The following is a 24868-nucleotide window of genomic DNA, read 5'->3' as shown; positions in this document are numbered from 1 at the left end:
GGATTTTGATCAAGACAGATAAAATGTGGTTTAGATTGGCAACAATTTTACATCATTTATCCCTAGATATTATATGTCACACGATTGAACTAAGGCAAAGAATGACTACTTCTGATTTAAGGCAACAGGCAGACTAACGAGAATTTAAAGACTTTTAAACAAGTGGGTACCTTCAAGAAAAAAGTTCACTTTTCCCTGGGACAAAAATTTCTACAGTTATAAGCCAAAGCATAGAGTAAAATACATCCTATAGTTACCCAAGTGCCTTCCTTATCGTTTCTATGCAGGCTACAACAATCTTGGGGTTTTTGTTGTCCAGTCCTTTAAGTAGCTCCTCTTGAACAGGCTCTGTCTTTTCTAGTTCTATGTACATTAGACATATTTCTATCCCCAGCTCCTTGGCTCTGGCTTTTGGTTGGTTAAATACTTTATTTACAACTCCTGACACCACTTCGCCAGTCGTTCTGAAATTACAAGAGGCAATAATTAGTTAGATACTCTCAAAAGGAGCCAAACAACTTTACAATTGCAATTGGTAGTGCTGAGACACAGAGGTCCAACTTTCTGATGAGAAGTTAAACTTAGTCTGTCCTCTCAGGTGGACATAAAACACCTATGCACTATTCAAGAGAAGAGCAGGAAAGTTCCCTCATATCCTGTCCAACACTTATCCTTCAATCAACACCATAATAAACAAGATTATTTGGTCATTTATTTTATTGCTCCTGGTGGGATTTTGTAGTGTGCCAATTAGATGCCACATTCCCTACATTACAACAGTGACTACACTTCAAAAAGGTACTTGGAAGTGCTTTGCAATATTCTGAGGTGCTGAAAGATTCTTGTATAAATGGAAGTACTTTCTTTCTTTAAAGCACAACAATACATTCTACCTTTACATAGAAACATAGAAGATAGGAGCAGGAGTAGACCATTCGGCCCCTCAAGCCTGCTCCGCCATTCAATGAGATCATGGCTGATCATCCAAATTCAGTACCCTGTCCCTGCCTTCTCCCCATATCCCTTTAGCCTTAATATATCTAGTAGGTCCAACTGGAAACCACAAGGCATACTTCCCAAGTCACTTTGTAATGGGGTTACCAAAGATTCTCTCCACTCCACCCCCTCCCCTCGCAGAAAATAGTGTGGCAAACAGTTTATTTCAAGCAGAAAAGGTAATGCCTACCGCAAAATACATCAATAAACAAAATACAAGTTGATCAGTGTTTGATCTGCCGTGCTAAAACATTACATTTTAAAAGATACCCGACCACTGTAAAAGGCATTGGTACGCTTAACTATAATTGAACTTAGATAAGCCTTCAACATTGTCAAAGAAAGAAACACTTCGAATTAACATTTTCCACATATAGAACAGTGCCAGGAAGTAGCTAACAAGTTCAACAAATTCATCAGATGCAGGAATATGGACTATTCCAAAATATCTTGGAGGTTGCATCCTTTGATACTCTAATTTAACTCTCACATTATGCAAGTATGTTGACACGATAGGTTAAATATGTGGTTAATTCTGCTGGTTTCATCTACCAAGTTCAAACCCATCCTAAATAGGATATATCAAAAATCCCAAAATGCAAGTAACAAAATCTCATACAAGTAAATATGTAACTCAAACATTTGTAAGCATGCATTTGCAGTGAGTTTCTGTAAACTATCGATTTAAGGATTAAAAACGACTCCAGTGGATTTTTAAGAACTTACCTTCCTGCTACATGAGCATTTTCTACATAGGCAAGTGCTGCTTCCAGTCCTTTCAGCTGAGCTACTACATTTGAATCCGTTACAAATTTTTTGATTAATCCTAAATATTTTGACCATTCTGGGCTTTTTTCATCTTGAATCTTCTGAAACAGCTTGGCAGCTTCTTCATAGCCATTCAATCTAGCTTTCCAGACCTGAAACACATTTTTGGTTTTCATATATTCAGTTAGCATCCACAACAGTATAAGTAATATTACCTACATTGTACTCATTTCTCTTGCCACCCACCTCCTTCTCATCGATCCAGAAATTCGGGTCGGAGGCTTCCCACGGGTGCAAGCCTCCGAGCTGCACTTACCTAGCGCGCCGGCCGTTGTGCTGTGGGCCCGCGTGGGATTCAGATCCTGGGCCTGCTCCAACTGCCGGCGCGCAGCGCTTGCGTATCCCAGGGGCGCAGTTAGTTCGAAGTGTCCCCTGGGATCATGTGGGCCATGGAGAGCCAATGGTAGCAGGGAATCTGTATTCATAGATTTGACCTGTCAAATCTGAATACAATTCAGCCACAAAACATAAACTTCAAATAAAAAAATTTTAAATCACATTTTTAAAATAACTAAATAATTTAAATTTTTGAAAAAATTAGTTTCTAACGGGGCTAAAAATAAACGTATCTTTCTTTAAAGTATTTAAAAATAATAAACGTGTGGAAAAAATGTTTTAATTTTACTTAATTCACCACTTACCTTGTTAAAAGCAAGTCTTGCGACCGCTTTTTATAAGCGTAGCTGCTGGAGACTTACCCTTCCGGGAAAAAAAACAGGAGTTCCAGGCGTACGCGTGGCCTCTCCGATGCACGTGTTCGACCCGCGAACCCCTTCCTTTAAGGGAACGGAAGTTCCGGCTTCCTGCGCATGCGCAGTGCAGGCACGAAACCGCCACTTTCATTGGGCCTATGCGCGAGGACCCAGCGCGTACTCACCCGTGGAGACCCGAAGCTCTGGCCCATTATCTTTTATCCATAGTTCCACAGCCTGTAGGAGCACGACAGTACATCACCCAAGTGGCCACTCCACAAGTTTTTCATGAGCATCACTGTTGACTCGCATCCTATCCTCACTCAACATTCATGTGCTTGCCAGCAGGTCATAAGAACATGGGTCAGGAAAGGTCATTTGGTCCGTTGAAATTCAACCCTCTAATCTCCCAATGCTTACATTACTACCAACTTGAATCCCAATGTTTTTTTGTACTACACTGACCGGCAGGCCATTCCAAACATTAATTTTTAAAAAGGCCTTCCTGAAATCAATTTTTAAATTTTGCACTAATTTATGCTCTCTATAAATCTACTTTACTGTTTCACTTTGAAGAGGTAATCTGTTTAATTTATCTATACCATTTAATATTTCAATGAGGCCCCTCAACTGTTTTTTAGACTGCAAAGCACAAGAGGAAAGTGTATTGAAAGTACATCTCTTTAGTACAAAATAACTGTCCATTTCACTGCTTTAAAACATTTAAAATGCCGTTCGGCTGCTCCTGTAATGTTATTTCCTGATGTGGAGCAATTAGGCTGGTCGATCTGATCATTGTTCCCACCAACCCGTCCAGTCCCATCCCCCTGCTCGCATTCGCACCCCACCTTTTTGCAATAGAACCACTCAAAGACACTCCCCACGATTGAATCATAGAATCATACAGCACAGAAGATGCTGTATTGGTCCATCCTGTCTGTGCCGGCTCTTTGAAGAGCCATCCAATTAGTCCCATTCCCCTGCTCGTTCCCCACAGCCATGCAAATTTCTCCATTTCAAGTATATATCCAATTCCCTTTTGAAAGTTACCACTGAATCTATTTCAACCACCCTTTCAAGTAGTGCATCCCAGATCATAACCTGTTACGTAAAAAAAATCCCATCGCCCCTCTGGCTTTTTTGCCAATTATCTTAAATCTGTATCCCCTGGCTACCGACCCTCCTGACAGTTCTTCACTTTTTTTTATCACAGCAGATGGGAACCACATCATAATCAGTAATGAAAATATCTTCGTAAAAAATCTGTTGTTACTTTCTATTATACAAGGGGACAGTACTTTGAACAAAATATTTCCCCATGTTCTCCTTCCCATTAAAGCGTCTCTAATCTTCCCTTGTAGTTCATCCCCTTACACAGGAATCAGTCTTGTTGCTATAGGTACTTTTTCAATGCACGTGTGCTTTTTTTGGTAGCCTGGTGACGAAACTGAACACAATCCTCCAGTGGGGCCTGACAACTAAATTGTAAACTCAAGACGCACACACACATTAAAGCATCTATTAGCTCCAGATCCCTTTCCAAGATTTTATCTTAACTCTATTCCATTCGTCGGTGACCACCCACATTGCTTTTGATTCAGTATTTTACATTCATCAGTATTTGACTGTCCAATTGCATAACTGAACCTATCTCGATTAAAATTACTCTTATCCTTCATGCAGCCCTTACCTTTTGTATCCTTTCTTTACTACTATCCTTATTTTAGTGTCAACAAATGACAAGTTTACTGTTAGTTTCAGTATCCAGTTAATTTATGTAGATTAGAAAATGTGGTCAAAGTCTGGTTCCCTCGAAGGCACCATTCCATTCTTCCGCTCCCTTCTCACTCCTCCTCCCGCCCTAACCCGTCATCCTGACATTACACTTTTCAGTTTCTGAGGATTTTAATTACAAGTTTTCTCACATACATTTTCTGCTGGACTGCCTTTACTCCTGTACCTGGTCTGCTTCCGAAGGTTCTTCATTTATTTTTATTTTTTTTAACCTGTTCTGCTTGGAATTTTTCACTCTTACACTGAACTAGCTTTAATCTGTTCCTGTTCCCTTAACGATCTCTGGATTCTGCTCCCTTGCTGAATGATCTATGCCTAACTGCTTTCCATGGCCACTGACTCCACTCAGATCAGAACTCTCACAATCACCCTTCGCTGTACTGGTTGGATCGGCTCCTCAATCCCCTACCGCTGGTCCCGATCTGGAGTGCTCCATACAGCCGTTTCTCAGACCAGTTCCCTCATTTGCACTGACCTTGTGCACTTGCCTTCCACCTTCCCATGGCTCCCTGGACTTCAATGCTCTTGGGTTTCACTCCCATTACCCCTTGCTCCTCTGCAGACACCCACTGAAGGGCACCAAACACCCAAGGCCACTAGACAACTCCACTGGACCCCTGATCAACCTTTTCATGATCATCTCTTCACTTCTACTTGGCCCACTTTCCACTGAACAGACAGCAGCATGCAGACTGATGCTTTGCCTCTTGAACACCTCCTGGATTCACTGCCTCTCCAAATCTGGACATTGATTCATCGATGCTCCAAGCTGCCTCCACTCCATCTAGAAGTCAACTTCATCCAAACTGAGTATCAGACTTTAACTTGGAACACTTATATAACCTCCTCCCTGTCCTCAGTTTACAACAAGGATATATTCATCCTAATCTCTGCCATACCATGTACCCACAGTAACATTGTGGCCCTCATCACTAAATCAAACCATGGTCTCTTCCCCCACCATTATAGTACCTTCTTTATTCACCTCACTTTGATCTACCCCTCTTGCTTCTTTAAAATCCTTGTTCTCTACCTCACCTTTCCCCAAGCATCTCATCATATCCTCTCAGCCTCTGCATGAACAACTCTTTAGCCTCTGATTTTAATCTTCACCTCAACTCACCTCACCCTCCTGCCTCTGATTTCACTGCCCTCCTGTCATCCCTAAACCTCTCCATAGAAACTCTCATCCATAATCACCACCACCTCGTTCTTGCCATCTCGATCAATGTTGAGACCATCTCTGGCCACTTTGTGTTCCTAATCATCCACATCCCCTACTGCCTTCCAACCCCACTTCCTTCTGCATCTTCCCATGGAAAAAATTCTCCCAAGTCACTTACAATTGCACTTTCAAGTTGCCAATTTCCTAGCCTTGCACCTTCTATCCAGCACAATACTTCCGCAGTGGTCATCAACGACTTCCTCATCTCCACCTTCGATGCCCCTGGTCCCAATAAAATCTTCACTCTCTCAATTCCTGATCATTCCCCTGGTATGAACCTGATCTTCCCTCCTCCACATCCACATCCAAGGGGCACAGAGTTGAGTTTTTCTAGTGTACAACTGGTTCAGCCATCCATCACCAGATCTGGCTGGACCACATCAGGCCTGACTCTGCTGCCAAAACCACCAGATAACCCAGGTTTTTTTTCCCCTCCACTACCAACATCTTCTGAAACACCTCTTCCCTTGCCCCCTCTAACAAGTGCAAGGAGCTCATGGCCTTCCTTGTCACAAAGATTGAGATTTATCTGCACCTCATACTTCCCACCCCTTCACTCGTCAGCAAGCCAAACTTCCTCAAAGGCTCCCCCAGGCCTAACCGAGAACCCACCATCTTTCTCTAGTTTCTCTCCCATCTCCCCTCATCTTTTCAGAGACTTGCCTCCTGTTCCCTTGACCCATTCCCATGAAACTGCTAACCACTCAATTTCCCTTCCTGGCCCCCATGCTAAGAGAGATTCTATAGCTCACTCTCCTCAGGTACTGGCCCCTCCCTTTCAAAACCATATTCATTATCCCCCCTCCTATCCTCTGCCCTGGCAATCTTATTTTATTCATTCTCAGGATGTGGGTGTTGCTGGCATGGCCTGCATTTGTTGCCATGAGATGGTGGTGCAGTTTCATGCAACTGAATAGCTTGCTAGGCCACTTCAGAGGGCAGTTAAGAGTCAACCACGTTAGTGTGGCACTGGAGTCACACATAGGCTGGGAAAGGATAGCAGATTTCCTTCCTTAAAAAGATTAGTGAACCAGTTTGGTTTTTACAACAAAAACAGCTTTATGGTCACTTATCGATACTTGCATATTTTTTAAAACCGCCCCATCACCAACCTCCAATTCCTCTCCAAAGTCCTTGAACATGTCGTCACTTCCCAAATACCTGTCCATCGTTCCATTAATACCATATATCGTTCCATTAATACCATATATCTGAATCTCTGTAATCAGGCTTATGTGCCACCACAGCACTGAAAGAGCCCCAACTGAAGTCACAACTGCCATCCTCTGCAGCTGTGGTGCATTAAAAGCCATCCTCATTTTCTGAAGCCTTTGACACAGTCAACCACACCATCTTCTTGCAATGCCTCTCCTCTGTTCTCCTGCTCAATGGGACTGCCCTCGCTTGGTTCCACTCTTACCTATCTGATAGACACTGTCTCCAACATTTAGGCAGCGGCGGCAACGACAACAAGGATTTATAGAACGCCTTTAATGTAGTAAAACGTCCCAAGGCGCTTCACAGGAGTATTATAAGACAAAGAATTTGACACCAGCCACATAAGGAGAAATTGGGGCAGGTGACCAGGAGCATCTGAAGGAGGAAAGAGAGGTGGAGAGGTTTAGGCAGGGAATTCCAGAGCTTAGGGCCTAGGCAGCAGAAGCCACCAATGTTTGAGCGGCTATAATCAGGGATGCTCGAGAGGGCAAAATTAGAAGAGCGCAGATATCTCCGTTGGTGGGGGGGCGTGGCTGAAGGAGATTACACAGAGATAAGGAGGGTACTTTCCACCCATTATCTCTGGAATCCCCCAAGGATCTATCCTTGGCCGTCTCATCCCTTGCATGTTGGCGACATCAGTTTCCACATGTATGCTGACAGCACCCAGCTCTACCTTCCCCACCACCGTTCTCAACCCCTCCACTGCCTGTGTCGTCAGACTGTTTGTCTAATTTTGGATGAGCAGCGATTTCCAGCATTCGACAGTCAGAAATCATCTTTGACCCCTTACACAAAATGCTTATATTCCCTCAACAGTTTCACACCCCTCCCTTTCGCCCCCTCCCCTATAAGCTTTATATAGCTTTTCAAACTCATAGTTCATCCACTGTCTGCCGATTTGTTTCTTAATTCAACTAAAAAAAAGCATTTTGACCGAATGTCCCCAAAATTGTGCGCAAAATTAACCCGAGACTTTCCAACTGGAACTCCCAATTCATCAGACAGTCGTTGAAACAGCTCATGACAGCACAACTGGAGCAGGTAAAGTTCACACCTTGTAGAGTCATCAGGCAAATTCATAGAAATAGGTTTCAAATTTACATATAGGGTGGCATAGGTAACAGAAATTTCAGGCCATCTGGTGTGATTTTGATCAGCTTTTAAATACTGCAAATAAAATCACAGGGGCTTAGTCTTGCCCTAATACAGCAAAACTCAGTTAACAAATGGTATTTTTTCCAATCTACAGTTGTCATCTTAGATACTCATTAGTTTAAAGATCTTTTTCTTAATGGTGGTCCATTTTTATAGATCTTTCAACAATATTCCCAGTTACAGGAGACTTTGGTTTATCCGGAGGTTGTATGTCCAGAAACCTCGATCTACTGGCAGAAATCAGGAGCCGTTTTGTTAGGTTTTTTTTCCAAACAAACAGTCAGGCTCTGGAAAGTCTCTCTGAAGCTGTTGCTAAGCTACAGAGACGCTGCCAAGGTACGGGCCGACTGTTTAGAAGCTGCTGCTAAGCAACAGTGTTTGTTGTCAGATACGGAGATGAAAACCTCCGTATGCTTCAACATTAACGCTGGTATGTCCAGCAGTTTTGATAGATTGGCAACAGCTCGGTCCCGTCGGTGCCGGATATCACAAAGTTTCCTGTAATTTCATTTAATTTATCTCATTCTTTTAAATTCTACCTTTTCAAAAAAAAAAGTCCTGGTCCTTACCAAATCACATCATCACTAATTTTTTTTATTCGTTTTATGGGATGTGGGAGTCACTGGCAAGGCCAGCATTGATTGCCCATCCTTAATTGCCCTCAAGAAGGTGGTGGTGAGCCGCCTTCTTGAACCGCTGCAGTCAGTGTGGTGAAGGTACTCCCACGGTGTTGTTAGGGAGGGAGTTCCAGGATTTTGACCCAGCGACATACTTCTAAGTCAGGATGGTGTGTTACTTGCAAGGGAACTTGGAGGTGGTGGTGTTTCCATGCACCTGCTGCCCTTGTCCTTCTAGGTGGAAAAGGTCACAGGTTTGGAAGGTGCTGCCGAAGCCTTGGCGAGTTGCTGCAGTGCATCTTGTAGATGGTACACACTGCAACCACAGTACGCCAGTGGTGGAGGAAGTGAATATTTAAGGTGGTGGATGGGGTGCCAATCAAGCTGGCTGCTTTGTCCTGGATGGTGTCGAGCTTCTTGAGTGTTGTTGGAGCTGCACTCATCCAGGCAAGTGGAGAGTATTCCATCACACTCTTTACTTGTCCCTTGTAGATGGTGGAAAGGCTTAGGGGAGTCAGGGAGGGGAAGACACTCGCCGCAGAATACCTAGCCTTTGACCTGCTCTTGTTGCCACAGTATTTATGTGGCTGGTCCAGTTAAGTTTCTGGTTAATGGTGACCCCCAGATGTTGATAGTGGGGGATTCGGCGATGGCAATGCCGTTGAATGACATGGGGAGGTGGTTAGACGCTCGCTTGTTGGAGATAGTCATTGCCTGGCACTTCTGTGGCACGAATGTTACCTGCCACTTATCAGCCCAAGCCTGAACGTCGTCCAGGTCTTGTTGCATGCAGGCATGGACTGCTTCATTATTTGAGGAGTTGTGAATGGCACTGAACACACTGCAGTCATCAGCGAACATCCCCATTTCTGACCTTATGTTGGAGGGAAGGTCATTGATGAAGCAGCTGAAGATGGTTGGGCCTAGGACACTATCCTGAGGAACTCCTGCAGCGATGTCCTGGGGCTGTGATGATTGACCTTCAACCACCTTCCTTTGTGCTAGGTATGACTCCAGCCAGTGGAGCATTTTCCCTTCGATTCCCATTGACTTCAGTTTTACTAGGGCTCCTTGATGCCACACTTGGTCAAATCTGCCTTGATGTCAAGGGCAGTCACTCTTATCTCACCTCTGGAATTCAGCTCCTTTGTCCATGTTTAGACCAAGGCTGTAATGAGGTCGGGAGCCGAGTGGTCTTCGCAGAACCCAAACTGGGCATCAGTGAGCAGGTTATTGGTGAGTAAGTGCCGCTTGATAGCACTTTCGATGACACCTTCCATCATTTTGCTGATGATTGAGTAGACTGATGGGGCAGTAATTGGCCAGGTTGGATTTGTCCCGCTTTTTGTGGACAGGACATACCTGGGCAGTTTTCCACATTGTCGGATAGATGCCAGTGTTGTAGCTGTACTGGAACAGCTTGGCTAGAGGCACGGCTAGTTCTGAAGCACAAGTCTTCAGCACGATAGCTGGGATGTTGTCGGGGCCCATAGCCTTTGCTGTATCCAGTGTGCTCAGTCGTATCCGGATATCACTAATCTAGAATGATACAGCACAGGAGGCCATTCAGCCTATCATGCCTTGGTCCCTGCTCTTTCCCATAGCTCAGCAAATGTTTCCACTTCAAGTACCATCCAACTCGCTGTGTTAAAAAATGTTTTATGTCACCTCTAGTTCTTTTGCCAATCACTTCAAATCTATGTCCACTGGTTACCAGCCCATCTGCCACTAAAAATAGGTTCACCTTACTCTTTCGAAACCGTTCAAGATTTTGAACACCACTATCAAATCTCCTCTTAACCTTCTTTGTTGTAAGGAGTCCCTCATTCCTTGTACGATTCTAGCAAATCTCTTCAGTACCCTCTCTAAGGCTTCAACATCCTTCCTAAAGTGTGCCCACAGTACTCCAGCTGGGACCTAACCAGTGTAAGGTTTAGCATTACTTCCTTGCTTTTGTACTCTTAAATTTATTTATTTAATTAAAAAAAAAAAAAAATTTAACAGCCTTCTTGTCTAACTTTATTTTGAACTTGTCCTGCTACCTTTGAAGATTTGCGTACATACACCCAGGTCTCTGTTCCTGCACCCCCTTTAAAATTGTACCATTTAGTTCACATTGCCTCTCCACTTTCTTCCTACCAAAATGCATCACTTCACACTTTTCTGCATTAAATTTCAGCTGCCATGTGTCTGCCCATTTCACCAGTCTGTCTATGCCCTCCTGAAGGCTGTTACCATCCTCCTCACTGTTTACTGTATTTCCAAGTTTCATGTCATCGGCAAACTTTGAAATGATGCCCCTTATACCCAAGTCCAGGTCATTATTATAGATCAAAAGAGCAGTGGTCCGAATACTGACTCATGGGGAACACCTTCGCATACCTCCCTCCAGTCTAAAAACTGTTCGCCACTACTCTCTGCCCCGTAGCCAATTTTGTATCCATGCTTAATAAATGTCTGATAACTTGTGACCAGATTTAAATGCGAGTTACCCTTAGTGAAGTCCTAGATTTAATCAGCTCAAAAAGCAATCTTGTATGAAATTCCCTAGTTCCAATTTCTTTGACCAAGTTCTATTACAAAATTCCAGTTTATATTGGCAATTAAAGTCATGCTTGCAAATCATATAGAACAATCAGGAAAAAAACTTCTTCCCCGCCAGCCCAGGGTCAATCGATCTCAGTGCCTCAAATGCTAATATCAGATAACTCGGTGCACACATTACATCAAACCTTCTCATCTCTTTAGCATATTACCAAGTGTTTTAAAAATTAAGCATTTGGGGAGCGGAGCAGTTCACTCAGCCCAACTTTATTTTGACCTGTTTTGAAGCTTCTTCAGTACAAAGATTTTAACAGAGGGCTGCACCATTTAAAAGCTCCATTGTTGAGAGTGCAGGATAATTGCTCATTTCCCACCAACACTCAAAGGTTTATAGAGCAGCTCAGTTAATTTTCACTTTCTATTTCAAACCAACAAATTGACAATTCCACTGGAACTTCAGCATTAGCTTCAATTACCACTGGCTGAAGTAATCAGGAGATTTTCAGTTATTGGACAGACCAAGCATTTTGCCTTGAAAAGACAATGGGGTTGGGAACCTAAAAAAAAAGGTCTGGTAACTGGCAAAACAAGAAAAACCAACAAGCCCACCTCATTACCAAATCCCTTCTCTAACTCCAATCTATTGCCACTCCAGTCTGCATTTATATAAATCGCCTTTCCATGTTAAAGGCATTATAGAAATGTAAGCGGTTGTTGGATTGAAGAGTTCCATCTAACTTGCCCCAGGAAATGAACAAGTGAAGATGAACAGCAATTTAAATTACTGGATTGTTACATTTAGTTACATCCACTTGGCAAGTCAGTAACCAAAAAAGCTCCAATTTCTCTGCAAACAAACCTTTATCAAAGTAACACCATTACGTAGCGCTATATGTCTGAGGCGGCAGCAATCAAGGATGCCCAAAAATTCTGTTGTTGTGATTCACTAGCATGGCACAGCCAACAAATTGCAAGAGTTAGGGTGAAGTGTACAGATACTGTATCTCAAAATGCTGTGGGTAAAGCAAACCATGAATTATCTATATAAATAAAAGTTTGATGCTCCCAAGTTATGTGGAGCCCAGTAAACATTTACTTTTATGGCTTTCAATGAAAACTTGTGCTAGATTACTTACCTCAGATCTGGTTAAAGTTGATGAGCTTTAATTATTATTCCTCTACAAATATTTACTATTATTCCTCTGCAAATATTTACTAACAATCTTTCCAATTATACTTGCAACTTAAAATAACATCTTACACATACCTTATGCTCACACTTCTGGTCAATCGGCAATTTCATCCACTCGCATTCATCCCCCATGGTGCTTGGGTAATGTGCTCACTAAACAGCAACCTGGAGAAATAAACAAACATTACTATCCAAAACAGCATTCACTGCAGCATTAACACCAGCGGACTTCCCACTGTGTTCCCTGGGATAAAGCCTATTATACATTCCTCCCCCCCACCTCCTCCATTTAGCCACAAAATCCACCATGATCTGATTCCTGTGTGATCCAGTTGCAGGACAACTGCAAAGCAGTACGAGTTCTCAATTCTACATGTACTTTTATGCAACACATTCTCAGTCAAACCACAGATCAGAAGTTTAAAATATAACTATATACTGTAACTGGCTTGAAACAGTTTACTTCTGCAGTAGCTGGTACCCATTTTAAGCAACCAGAAGCAATTTATATAGTTACTAGCAGATCTTTTATGACATTACTCAGAAGGAGCCAGAGGATTTTTTTAAATATAAAGAACAGGGGCGTTATGCACATGATACTACAGAGGACACGGACTTGTCAGCATTGGGGCAGCTCGGGGATCTGGAAGAATCCAGAAGGTGGGGACTGATTCTGGCAGTACTGGATGGGGGTCTCAGATCACAGCAGTATTTTCAAGGGGTGCTTCAGGGTCTAGGACGGCACAGCAGGCTAACAGGAAATCTGGAGAGGGAGGCTCTGGGGTCAAAGAACACTGAATGTGATCTAGGGATTGAGTGCACCAAAAGGGAAAGGTAGAGCGAAAGCAAGGCTACAAAGGGGTTTCTGAGCATGAGGGCGGAGTTGAAGGGATATTGGGGAGGTGCCGTCTTGAGAGGGAGCGACCCAGAAGAATGGGACCCAAACCTCCCCAACCTGTCCGCTGCCCTTTTTGTGCCTCAAGTATTCCATCTCCCCCACCCTGCTGTGACCATTGTTTACTGGCTTTGGTCTTACATTCTTGCCTTAAAGCATTTAAAAAAGGTAAAAATTCCCACTTAAAATTAATTAACAAAGAATCATACAAAAATGTGCATTTCACTAACGTGGCCCAAAGATGTACCAGGAGCACAGAAACAGAAAACTTATCCTTTAGTGTACTACGAGAATTTCTTAACATACAATCTTTAAATCAACATTTCCATAAACAAAAATTGCCTCAATGCTCAAAAGCTCATGTAGTTACATTTTTATTTTAAAAATTCTTTAAGCCTCAAAAACTTCTTTTGTTTTAAACTTCAGCAGCAATAAAGTGACTAAGAGAAATGCATTTCATTGAACATTTTTGGTTGATTAAAACAACTACTTGTATTTATATAGCACCTTTAACGTAGTAAAACGTCCCAAGGCGCTGCACAGGAGTATTTTAAGACAAAAATTTGACACCAATCCACAGAAGGATAAATTAGGGCAGGTGACCAAAAGCTTAGAAGATAGGATAGGAGCAGGAGTAGGCCATTCGGCCCCTCGAGCCTGCTCCGCCATTCAATGAGATCATGGCTGATCATCCAAATTCAGTACCTTGTCCCTGCCTTCTCCCCATATCCCTTTAGCCTTAAGAAATATATCCAACTCCTTCTTGAATATATTTAATGAACTGGCCTCCACCGCCCTCTGTGGCAGAGAATTCCACAGGTTCACCACTCTCTGGGTGAAGAAATTCCTCCTCATCTCAGTCCTAAATGGCTTACCCCTTATCCTTAGACTATGACCCCTGGTTCTGGACTCCCCGGCCATCGGGAACATCCTTCCTGCATCTAGTCTGTCCAGGCCTGACAGAATTTTATAGGTTTCGATGAGATCCCCTCTCAAATCTTCTAAACTCCAGTGAGTATAAGCCCAATCGACACAATCTCTCCTCATACGTCATTCCTGCCATCCCAGGCATCAGCCTGGTGAATCTTCGCTGCACTCCCTCCATGGCAAGAACATCCTTCCTCAGATAAGGCAACCAAAACTGCACACAATACTCAAGGTGCAGTCTCACCAAGGCCCTACACAACTGCAGCAAGACATCCTTGTTCCTGTACTCGAACCCTCTTGCTACGAAGGCCAACATACCATTTGCCTTCTTAACCGCCTGCTGCACCTGCATGCTTGCCTTCAGCGACTGGTGCACAAGAACACCCAGGTCTCTCTGCACTTCCCCTTCTCCCAATCTATTGCCATTCAAATAATAATCTGCCTTCCTGTTTTTGCCACCAAAGTGGATAACCTCACATTTATCCACATTATAGTGCATTTGCCATGTTTCTGCCCAAATCGTACTGGAGTTTCACGACATCCTCCTCACAGTATACCCACCCACCCAACTTTGTGTCGTCTGCAAATTTGGAGATATTACATCCAATTCCCTCGTCCAGATCATTAATATATATTGTGAACAGCTGGGGTCCTAGGACCGATCCTTGCGGTACCCCACTAGTCACTGCCTGCCACTCGGAAAACGACCCGTTTATTCCAACTCTTTGCTTTCTGTCTGCCAACCAGTTCTCTGTCCAAGTCAATACCTTGCCCCCAATCCCATGTGCCTTAATTTTGCACGCTAATCTCTTATGCGGGACCTTATCGAAAGCCTTCTGAAAGTCCAAATACACCACATCCACTGGTTCTCCCTTATCTATTTTACCAGTTATATCCTCAAAAAATTCCAGTAGATTAGTCAAGCACGATTTACCTTTTATAAATCCATGTTGACTTTGTCCGATCCCGTCACTGCTTTCCAAGTGCTCTGCTATTACATCTTTTATAACGGACTCCAGCATTTTCCCCACTACTGATGTCAGGATTACCGGTCTATAATTCCCTGCTTTTTCTCTACCACCTTTTTTGAATAGTGGGGTAACTGCTTGGTCAAAGGTAGGTTTTTAAGGAGTGTCTTAAAGGAGGAAAGAGAGGTAGCAAGGTGGACAGGTTTAGGCAGGGAATTCCAGAGCTTAGGGCCCAGGCAACAGAAGGCACAGCCACCAAAGTTTGAGCAATTATAAATCAGGGATGCTCAAGAGGGCAGCATTAGAGAAGCGCAGATATCTCGGGGGGGGGGGGGGGGGGTTGTGGGGCTGAAGGAGATCAGAGATAGGAAGGGGCAAGGCCATGGAGGGATTTGAAAACAAGGATGAGAATTTTGAAATCAAGGCGCTGCTTAACCAGGAGCCAATGTAGGTCAGTGAGCACAGGGGTGATGGGCGAACGGGATTTGGTGCGAGTTAGGACACAGGCAGTTGAGTTTTGGATGGCCCAAGTTTACGTAGGGTGGAATGTGGGAGGCCAGCCAGGAGTGCGCTGGAATAGTCAACTCTAAAGGTACCAAAGGCATGGACGAGGGTTTCAGCAGCGGATGAGCTGAGGCAGGGGCAGAGATGGGCGATGTTCCGGAGGTGAAAGTAGGCGGTCTTTGTTATGCTGCGGATATGTAGTTGGAAGCTCATGTCAGGGTCAAGGATTATGACGGGTTTGGCTAGGCTAAACGGGGAAAGGCTGTTCCCAAGAGTTGACGGTACAAGGACCAGAGGACACAGATTTTAGGTTTTGGGCAAGAGATACAGGGGGGATGCGAGGGAAAACTTTTTTACGCAGCGAGTGGGGAGGACCTGGAACTCGCTGCCGACAGAAGTGGTGGAAGCGGAGACACTCAATGTTTTCAAGGGGAGACTGGATAGGCACTTGAGGGAAATAAACTTGCAGGGCTACAGGGATAGAGCGGGGGAATGGGACTGACTGGATTGCTCTACAGAGAGCTGGCATGGACTAGATGGGCCGAATGGTCTCCTTCTGTGCCGTTAAGACTCTATAAATATGACACCAAGGTTGCAAACAGTGTGGTTCAGCCTCAGACAGATGTTAACAAGTGGGATGGAGTCAGTGGCTAGGGAACGGAGTTTGTGGCGGGGACCAAAAACAATGGCTTCAGTCTCCCCAATGGAGAACATTTTTGCTCATCCAGAACTGCTTGTGGGACCAGGAGTCTGACAATTTAGACACCATGGAGTGGTTAAGAGAAGAGGTAGTGAGGTAGAGCTGGGTGTCGTCAGTGTACATGTGGAAACGGATGCTATGTTTTTATATGATGTCGCCAAGAGGCAACATGTAGATGAGAAATAGGAGGGGGCCAAGGATAGATCCTTGGGGGACACCAGAGGTACCAATGCAGGATTAGGATTGCTAGATAAGAGTGGAACCAGGTGAATGCAGTCCCACCCAGCTGGACGACGGTGGAAAGGCGTTGGAGAAGGATGGAGTGGTCAACCGTGTCAAAGGCTGCAGATAAGTCAAGAAGGATGAGGAGGGATAGTTTACCTTCGTCACAGTCACAAAGGATGTCATTTGTGACTTTGAGGAGAGCCATTTCTGTACTGTGACAAGGGCGGAAACCTGATTGGAGGGATTCAAACATGGAATTGTGGGAAAGATGGGCACGGATTTGGGAGGTGTTCGAACATGTTCGAGGACTTGAGAACTGCAATCACAGGTATTGTCTATGAGCAGCAGAATTTGTACCACGCAAGTGCCAGTCAATGATATTCTCCAACGCGTTGCAATAACCTCTCCCTGACCTTCAACAGCCCCATCAATGCCAAGTCTCCCACCGTCAATATCATGGAAGTCTCCATGGCTAGAAGCTTAAGTGGGTCAGCCCCATCAACACCATAGCTACAAGAGGAGAGGGGCCGGGTACTTTACAACGAGTGGTCCAAGCCCCGACCACTAGAATTTAACTTTTTTAGGGTACAAGAGGCAAGATTAAACCAAGACCGAAACACTTCTCTAAATAATTGGTTTTATTGAAATTAAGACAATTTTACCGATAAAAAGGTGCTTACAACCTTATCTGGGGAGTACAACTCAGAAGCATGGGTTATCAAATCCCTCTTCTGGGAGGCAGAGGGGTTAATTGTTCATTAGCTACTTCATTAAATGCTTCCTATCTCCAATCTCCTTCAGCCCCATCCCCTGTCCATCTCGCTACCTCTCTTTCCTCCTTTAAGACACTCCTTAAAACCTACCTCTTTCACCAAGCTTTTGGTCACCTGCCCTAATTTATCCTATGTGGCTCGGTATCAAATTTTGTGTCTTACAATACTCCTGAGCAGTGCCTTGGGACGTTTTACTACCTTAAAGGCGCTATATAAATACAAGTTGTTGTTGTTGTTGTTGTGGTGGTCTCCTAAAAAAAATCACTAACGTGGCCGGTTCACCTCTTGACCAACGTTCCCGCTAAGCTGCGCAGAGATCTGGAGGTCCCACGCAAGCCGCTCACTGGCTTCTACAGGGAAGAAACCGCGCATGTGCGAAAATGTGAATGGACCAGTTAAAGGGAACATTACTCCTGAGCCCTCAATGTCTCTACTATCTAGAAGGCTCAAGTTCTATAACTCACCACACACATGGATAAGTGCAGCTGTAACACTCAAGAAGCACAAGACCATTCAGGACATAGCAGTCCATCTAATTGGCATCCCATCCACTGAAATCAATATCCACCTCTTATACACCCAAACACATTTGGGCTGCAGTATTATCATCTTCTCTTCTTAGGCAGTCCCTCGGAACCGAGGATGACTTGCTTCCACATTAAAAATGAGTTTGCAGATGACTGATTAGTCCAATGCGGGTGTATTATCTACAGGGTGTACTGCAGACACTCACCAAGATTACTTTAACAGCACCTCCCCAGCTCTTTAGACAGGCAACATCACAGGAATACCATCAACTTCAAGTTCCAGTCTGGGTAGTCACCATTCTTTCATCACTGCTGGGCCAATATTCTAGCATCACAAGAACTGTAGCAAGGAGATGATCCAACCTCATCTCATGGCAACTAAGGATGAGAAATAAATGCAATCTTGCCAGCATGATCACCCCCATCCTGTCACCAAGTAAATAAAAACAAAACTTGCAGAATTCAAGTGCCAGTTTGTTTTAAAGTCTTTTGGAAAAAGCAAAGAAACTCAAATCTTCACATGACGAGGCAACCGTAAAATATGGCTGCACAGGCTTCACGTTGGAAAGTTCTAAAGTCGCAAATTACATTGCTGTGACTGTGATCGTACTGCACTATCACTTCTCATCCTTCTCAAACTGTCTGCAGCCTTTTGACACGGTTGACCACACTATCCTCCTCCAAATGCCTCTCAGTTGTCCAGTTGAGTGGGAATGCCCACACTTGGTTCCACTCTCACCTGTCCAGTCATAGCCAGAGAATCTCCCGCAATGGCTCCTCTTCCTGCCCCCGCACCATAGATTCTTGGGGTACTCCAGGGGCAATCAACCACCCCCTATTTCTCCTCTACATGCTACCCCTCAGCAAGATTATCCAAAGACAAGGTCAGGTTCAAGTATGCAGACGATACCCAGCTCGAGCTCATCACTACCTATCGCAAACCTCCCCCGCACACACTCCCCCACTTTGTGTTGTCAGACTGCGTGTCAAACATCCAGTCTTAGATGAGCCAAAATTTCCTCCAATTAAACATTGGGAATTCTCCGTCATAATCTCGGTTCTCTAGTCACCGACTCCACTCTCCCTCCCTAGCCACTGTCTGGTTGAACCAGACTGTTGTCAATCTCGGCATCCTATTTGACCCGGGGCGAAGCTTCCAACCCCACTGCATCATCATCACAAAGACAGCCTACTTCCACCTCTAACATAGCCCACCACTGCATCTGCCCTCATCCATGCTTCTGTTATCTCCAGACTCAACTATTCCAATGCTCTCCAAGCAGGCCGCCCATCTTCCACCCTCCTTAAACTTGAACTCTGCTGCCCATCTCAAATCCCTTTCACACATCACCCTTGGGCTCACTAACCTACACTGGCTCCCAGTCCACCAACACCTCCAATTTAAAATTCTCATCCTTGTGTTTCAATCCTTCAATGGTCTCGTACCTCCCCATCTCTGTAACCACCTCCACTTCCTTCGTTCCACCATTGGTGACTGTGCCTTCAGCCATCTAGGCCCCAAGCTCTGGAATTCTCTCTCCAATCCGCTTTCCTCTCTCTCTCTCTCTCCCTTTAAGACGCTGCTGAAAACCTCTCTCTTTGACTAAGCGTTTAGTCATGTCCTAATAGTTTTGGCTCAGTGTCAAATTTTTGTCTGATTACATTCCTGTGAAGAGTCGTGGGACGTTTTACTATGTTACAGGCACTATATAAATGCAAGTTGGTGTTCTGAAAACGATACAGATGTGGGTGAAAGCTCTTTCGAATAGTCGTATGGTTAATATACCCAGTTAAAAACCCAGGCTTATGGAAGTAAAAATTTTATTGAAGGTATTAAATGGCAAAATACACTTTTAATGGGGAAATGTAACTATGTTGTTAAATATGTAACATTCCTAATTTGTGAGTAAGCCACTCAAGATCACAAAATACTTGCAATTAGGAAGGCCATTCAGCCCATCTTTATTGATCCATCCAGAAAGAACCTACAGTCCAGTCCACCCCCTCCCACCCAATTGCTGCATTTGTTTCTTAAATGGTCCAGGACTTTTATCTCCACTACTGTAACTGGCAGTCCATTCCACATGTCGATTGTTCTTTGTGACGAACTTGATTAAAAAGAATAATTTTAAATGATAGCCACTATAATGTCTTCGGTTGCATGTCACAGTGGTCTTGGTGTACTTATGGGAACCATCTTTTTACTGTGAGCACAAGATAAAGGTGTTGAGAGAAAGCTTGAACAGTAACACTGGAATTTATGAAATCTCTCAAATGTTTGCAGGGTGGTACATGGTTCCTTTAGGGGGTGGCCGCGCCAGTTGTACACATTGGCCCAGAAATTCGGGTCCCAACGCATGAGTACGGACGGAGTACCCACGCGTGGACCCGATGGAAGTGCCGGTTTCTTGCATGCACTACGCATGTGCGGGAAGCCGGCATTTCCGATCCTCTGAACAAAGGGGTTCAGAGGTCGAACGTGTGCGCGCAGGAGTCTGCGCGTGCGCGTTGAACTTCCGCCTTTTTTTTTAAATATACAGGTTTGCCTGTGCGTGAAGGCCTCTACATTTTGCACATTTAAAAAGCAGACGTAAGGACTTCATTTTAAAAGGTAAGTGGTCAATTAATTAAAATTAGAACATTTTTTCCACAGGTTTATTATTTTTAAATACTTTACAGTAAGGTAAGTGTATTTTTAGCCCCGATTTTTTATAAAATTATTTTTTTCAAAAATTTAAATTATTGTTTAAAATAGTTATTTATAGTTGATTTAAACAGTGAGATTTTTTTTCAAATTTAGTTTAAGGTTAAGTACTGTTTTGGGCGCCTAGAGTTTTCATGAGTTTGACAGTTCTTTCTGTCAAACTCATGAATGGACTTTTCCATCCTCCGAATGGTTGCCCAGTGCTCACGTGATCCCAGCCGACGCATCGCACTAACTACGCCGCTGGATCACGCAAGCACAGCGCGCCGGGAGCTGGAGCGGGCCACAAATGCACGCAGGCCCAGGCCTCAACGGCCGGCGCGCTAGGTAAGTGCAGGTCGGGAGCTTGCACCCGCAGGAAGCCCCCGACCTGAATTTCTGGGCCAATATGATAGTGGGCTAGAAACCAAGAGGGAACTGTTGCATATATAAAGAAAGTGTCCAGTAAAGACAACAGAGTTCAGTAACATTTAGTTCATCAAGATGAAATTTGCCAACACATTATTTTGTGGACTAGTGCAGTTCCATCAGCAGCACAGTATTCCAACACATTACACAAGTGAACTTTAATATAGAAATTCTGCACAATTCCTTATTTACCCAAATATAAAGCTGTAATTGTGTTTTTATATAATATTCAAGGTTCATGGCTTCTTTAAAAGATAATTGATAGCAAGTATTAAATTTTTTAAGAAAACATGATGAAACAAGAAGCTTAAAAAATGTATTAGCACAGTACAATGCTTTTGGTTTTCACAGATTTCACAGAAATCAGTGCAGATAGAGGCCATTTCGGCCCATCGAGCCTGCACCGACACATATCCCACCCTATCCCCGTAACCCCTACACCAACATATATCCCACCCTATCTCCGTAACCCCACGTATTTAGTCCCCCTAACACTAAGTTGTTAAACATCTAGCCTAGCACTTGCTTATTTACTACTAAAATCAGAATAGAAAAAGAGACGACCCTCACAGCAGAATCAAAATGTGATAGAAGTTGCATTTTAATACTTAATCCAAAAATAATTAGAAGCATATTGAAATACACATGCACAATGCCTTCCCATCAGAAATAAAGCATAGGGAAAACAAGTAACGTTATTGCCCACGAGGGTGGGAAATTTAAATTGTGTACGAGAAACTACATATTCATTTGTTTTAGTTGCGCACAATTTCAAATCTGGCTAACATTCACGACCAGAAATTTTTTTTATTTTTTTTTATTAAATCAAACACGAACCTAAAAAAGGTCAAGTGAATAAGGGTTTTGCATTCCTGTGTACTTGGACAAGCCTCGCCTTTCCACACAACATGCAACATCATTGTATGTAGCATCCATTTCATGCATCCTGCCGCAAAACAGCAGTTTTGGTTCTGAATAGTGTTAACTACTGATCTACAGAACTGAAAATGGGACAGATTTTGCTATAAAAATTAACAGTGAGGTTAATGGCGCTCACCGTAATTTGTGCGCAAATCCAACAGCAACTTCCTGCGAACACACATGCACTGTTAAACGTGGAAATCGGGAAGCTGCTATCCGAGGTGCAATGTTCCTCCAAAAGCTTCCCAAACACAGAATCTCGCTGTCTGACACCATTCAAATCTATTGAACAGCATCAAGTTGCTGTACTTACCTCATTAGATACAGACTAAAATTGTCACGGTTAGGGCTTGTCCATTCCAGTCTAAGTATCTTTTAGCATCGTGATAAGTCTTAATTACTGCCAAACAACCTCTTAGGCACTGAAAATCTACTTTTACAAGTGTAGAGTCTCATTCCTTCATTTGTTGTTGGAGATTTCTTTTTTAAACTGTCTCTTATTTCTCTTAATCCAAGCTTTCTTTCCTTCTGCACTTTCTGTACCTGATTTGACATTGAAATCTACATCCCAACATACACTTCCTGGTTCATGCCCTGCACATTAACAATTCTTCAATCTCATTCGTTAAAGAGCCACACAGTTGCTTGTCCTGTTCACACAGGTCCCAGATGTAGAGGGCGCTGCGCTTTTTGGATGGCTGGTTGGCAGGAACTTTCCGTGTAATAGCCCATAGAAAGCTTATGGGCAAGTGAAAGTCCAACCGACAGCTAGCAACATTTCGTTCACTGCTCAGAACAAAATCCAGCCCATTAATGAAATCGCTTTAAAAGAAAAAGTCTAACCGGTTAAGTTATCATTTATGCATCAAAGCTTGATCCTCATTTCAATATTTATCTGTTAAAGCCGATACAATCAAGGAATTTCCCCAAAAAGTTTCATCAGAGGAAAGCTCATGTCGACCAAACACAGACCTAGACCCCGAGCAAACGTCGCTCACCTCTTGTTTAACCATACAATAAAAAAGCAACATAAAGCAACATAATCCAAAACAAGTGCAAATAAAAATGGAAAGCGGCTGCAGTTTACACCAATCAGATCTGTGCAGGAGGCATTTAAAATGCATCGCCTTTTGTCACATTCCTATCCGGCTGTCAAAATATGAATTACCAATACCAATGGGCAGGCGGAGATGCGGCAAGAACTACCTGGCTACAATGTAAACATGTTTTTAAAAAAAAAGTGATCGCGAGAAACTGAACCATTGTATATATAAAAAACGTTGGAAACGGCGTTGACTGCGTTGCTGTTAGCCAGGAGCAGGTCTGGCAACACGCAAGTCTGACTCTCCTGATCCTGGCCTTTTATTAAACAATAAAAGAGCCGCCCACAAAAAGGAAACCGCCGCGGTTGGGAAGATACAAAACAGCAGGAAAGCAGTGTCAACGAGCCGGGCAGGTCGCTCCAAACCCACCCATAACAGCACACCGTCAGGGGGAGAGGCCGCCACAGCTTCCCTTTCCGCCAGCCCGGTGACCTGACGCAGCGAACGTCCGTCCGCGCACAGCGGCCAAGGCCTCAGAGGCCGGTCCGCCCGGTGGCACCAACACAGCAGTTAGAAGTCTCCGGTTAAAGGGAGGCGCCGAGGGCTGGGGCTCTCTCTCTCTCTCACACACACATTCACCGATTGAACAGTCCCAGCTCCGGCATCCAGCCACTCTTCCCCCCTCCATCCGCCCCCGGCCATTAGCCCCCAACCCCCGGGGGTCGTTCAACCATCATTTCCTCCGGTAATTCAGCTGCCGTCGGTGTGTGTGTGTGTGTGTGTGTAAATAAAAAAATAAACCGTCCAATAACCACCGCTGTCAGAACCGGCGCCCCCTTCCTTCCCCACCCCCGAAACACAAACCGCCCAAAGACACTTAAACGGCGGTGTAAATATCAACCCCCCCGCAAACACAAGCCCAAACCCACTCACCCTCCCTGCGCGCTAAACAACGCAATCGCTGCAAGAAGCTACGACGCTTCTCCGCTACTCGTGACTGCGGAGAAAGGACAGGGAATCCGGGCCCAGAACCGGCTTCGGGCTTCATTGTGTTCACAGCCCGCTTCAACAGGAGGGAAAATGGAGTTCACCTTTCTTCATTACGTTTCAGATAATAAATATTGATATACACACCAAGCTTCCCCCGCCGATCACTGGAGCTTACCTATCCGGTTAGGGCTCAGCGATCGCATCCACTATTGATGTCGCCGTCCGGCCCGTGTCCAGAGGGAGCTTCGCAACGTTTTTTTTTCAGAAACCAACCTTTCGCCGTTTCTCTAAACCGTTAATGTAAGAGCGCATTTGAAATTTCTATCGCTCACCCCACAAACAACGCCTAGCCCGATTGGTCGCTAACGACATCCGTAAGCGGTTTTCTAATTGGTCCAATTTAAATTCGCCAGAAACCCGCCGGTAGAGGTTGCTTAGATTGACGCCTAGGGCAGCCAATCAAAATCCGGCCTGCCGCGTTAGCTAGCCTATCGGCGCGGCGTTTGGGGGCAGGACTCTGTGCAAGGGCGGGTGGTGACATCGGGCCTCAAGTCAGAGCGCGCCCAGTATTGGCTCTGACAGGTGCATTGAAACGTTGCAAGGGTTCGGTCCTTTCACTGATTTCACCCGGGTAACAACTCAGCCCTCTCGATCCTTAATCCAGGGAGGGAAAGAGAGAGAGAACGAAAAATGGCTGGTGTTCCTACTCCTAATGGCTATGTAGTAACTCCTGTTGGAAAATCCACCTCTCCCAAACGGAACATAAAGAACAGCAGTAGGCCATTTAGCCCCTCCAGCCTGTTCCGTTATTCAATGAGATCATGGCTGATTTGTAACCTAACTCCATATACCCGCCTTTGACCCATATCCCTTGGTTAATAAAAAGCTGCCAATCTCTGATTTAAAATTAACAATTGATCTAGCATCAATTGCTGTTTGCAGAAGAATGTTCCAAACTTACTACCACCCTTTGTGTATAGAAGTGTTTTCTAATTTCACTCCTGAAAGGTCTGGCTCTA

The 24868-nt window shown here is 44.2% G+C and overlaps 1 protein-coding gene across 6 annotated transcripts in view; it reads right to left on the bottom strand.

The window, feature by feature from the left end:
* ckap5 (cytoskeleton associated protein 5) overlaps positions 1–24213 on the bottom strand; it is a 147198-nt gene extending 122985 nt beyond the window's left edge. For 3 of the 6 annotated variants that reach the window (XM_086008097.1, XM_086008100.1, XM_086008103.1), the window contains exons 1-4: positions 24025–24212; positions 12340–12429; positions 1723–1916; positions 258–464 (exon numbers count right to left, since the gene is read on the bottom strand). In XM_086008097.1, the coding sequence (XP_085864223.1) occupies positions 258–464; positions 1723–1916; positions 12340–12396 (458 nt within the window). In that variant the 5' untranslated portion in view covers positions 12397–12429; positions 24025–24212. Of the gene's footprint in view, positions 1–257; positions 465–1722; positions 1917–12339; positions 12430–24024 lie in introns of all 6 variants that reach the window. The other 3 variants (XM_086008101.1, XM_086008102.1, XM_086008098.1) reach the window with 2 other exon arrangements.
* Between the last annotated feature and the right edge of the window lie 655 nt (positions 24214–24868).

Source organism: Somniosus microcephalus, chromosome 15, assembly GCF_052327205.1.
Source record: "Somniosus microcephalus isolate GS21.2 chromosome 15, FLI_Smic_1.0, whole genome shotgun sequence".
Classification (NCBI taxonomy): domain Eukaryota; kingdom Metazoa; phylum Chordata; class Chondrichthyes; order Squaliformes; family Somniosidae; genus Somniosus; species Somniosus microcephalus.
Note: the sequence above shows the minus strand (reverse complement) of the source record. Positions and strands in the feature narration are given on the sequence as shown.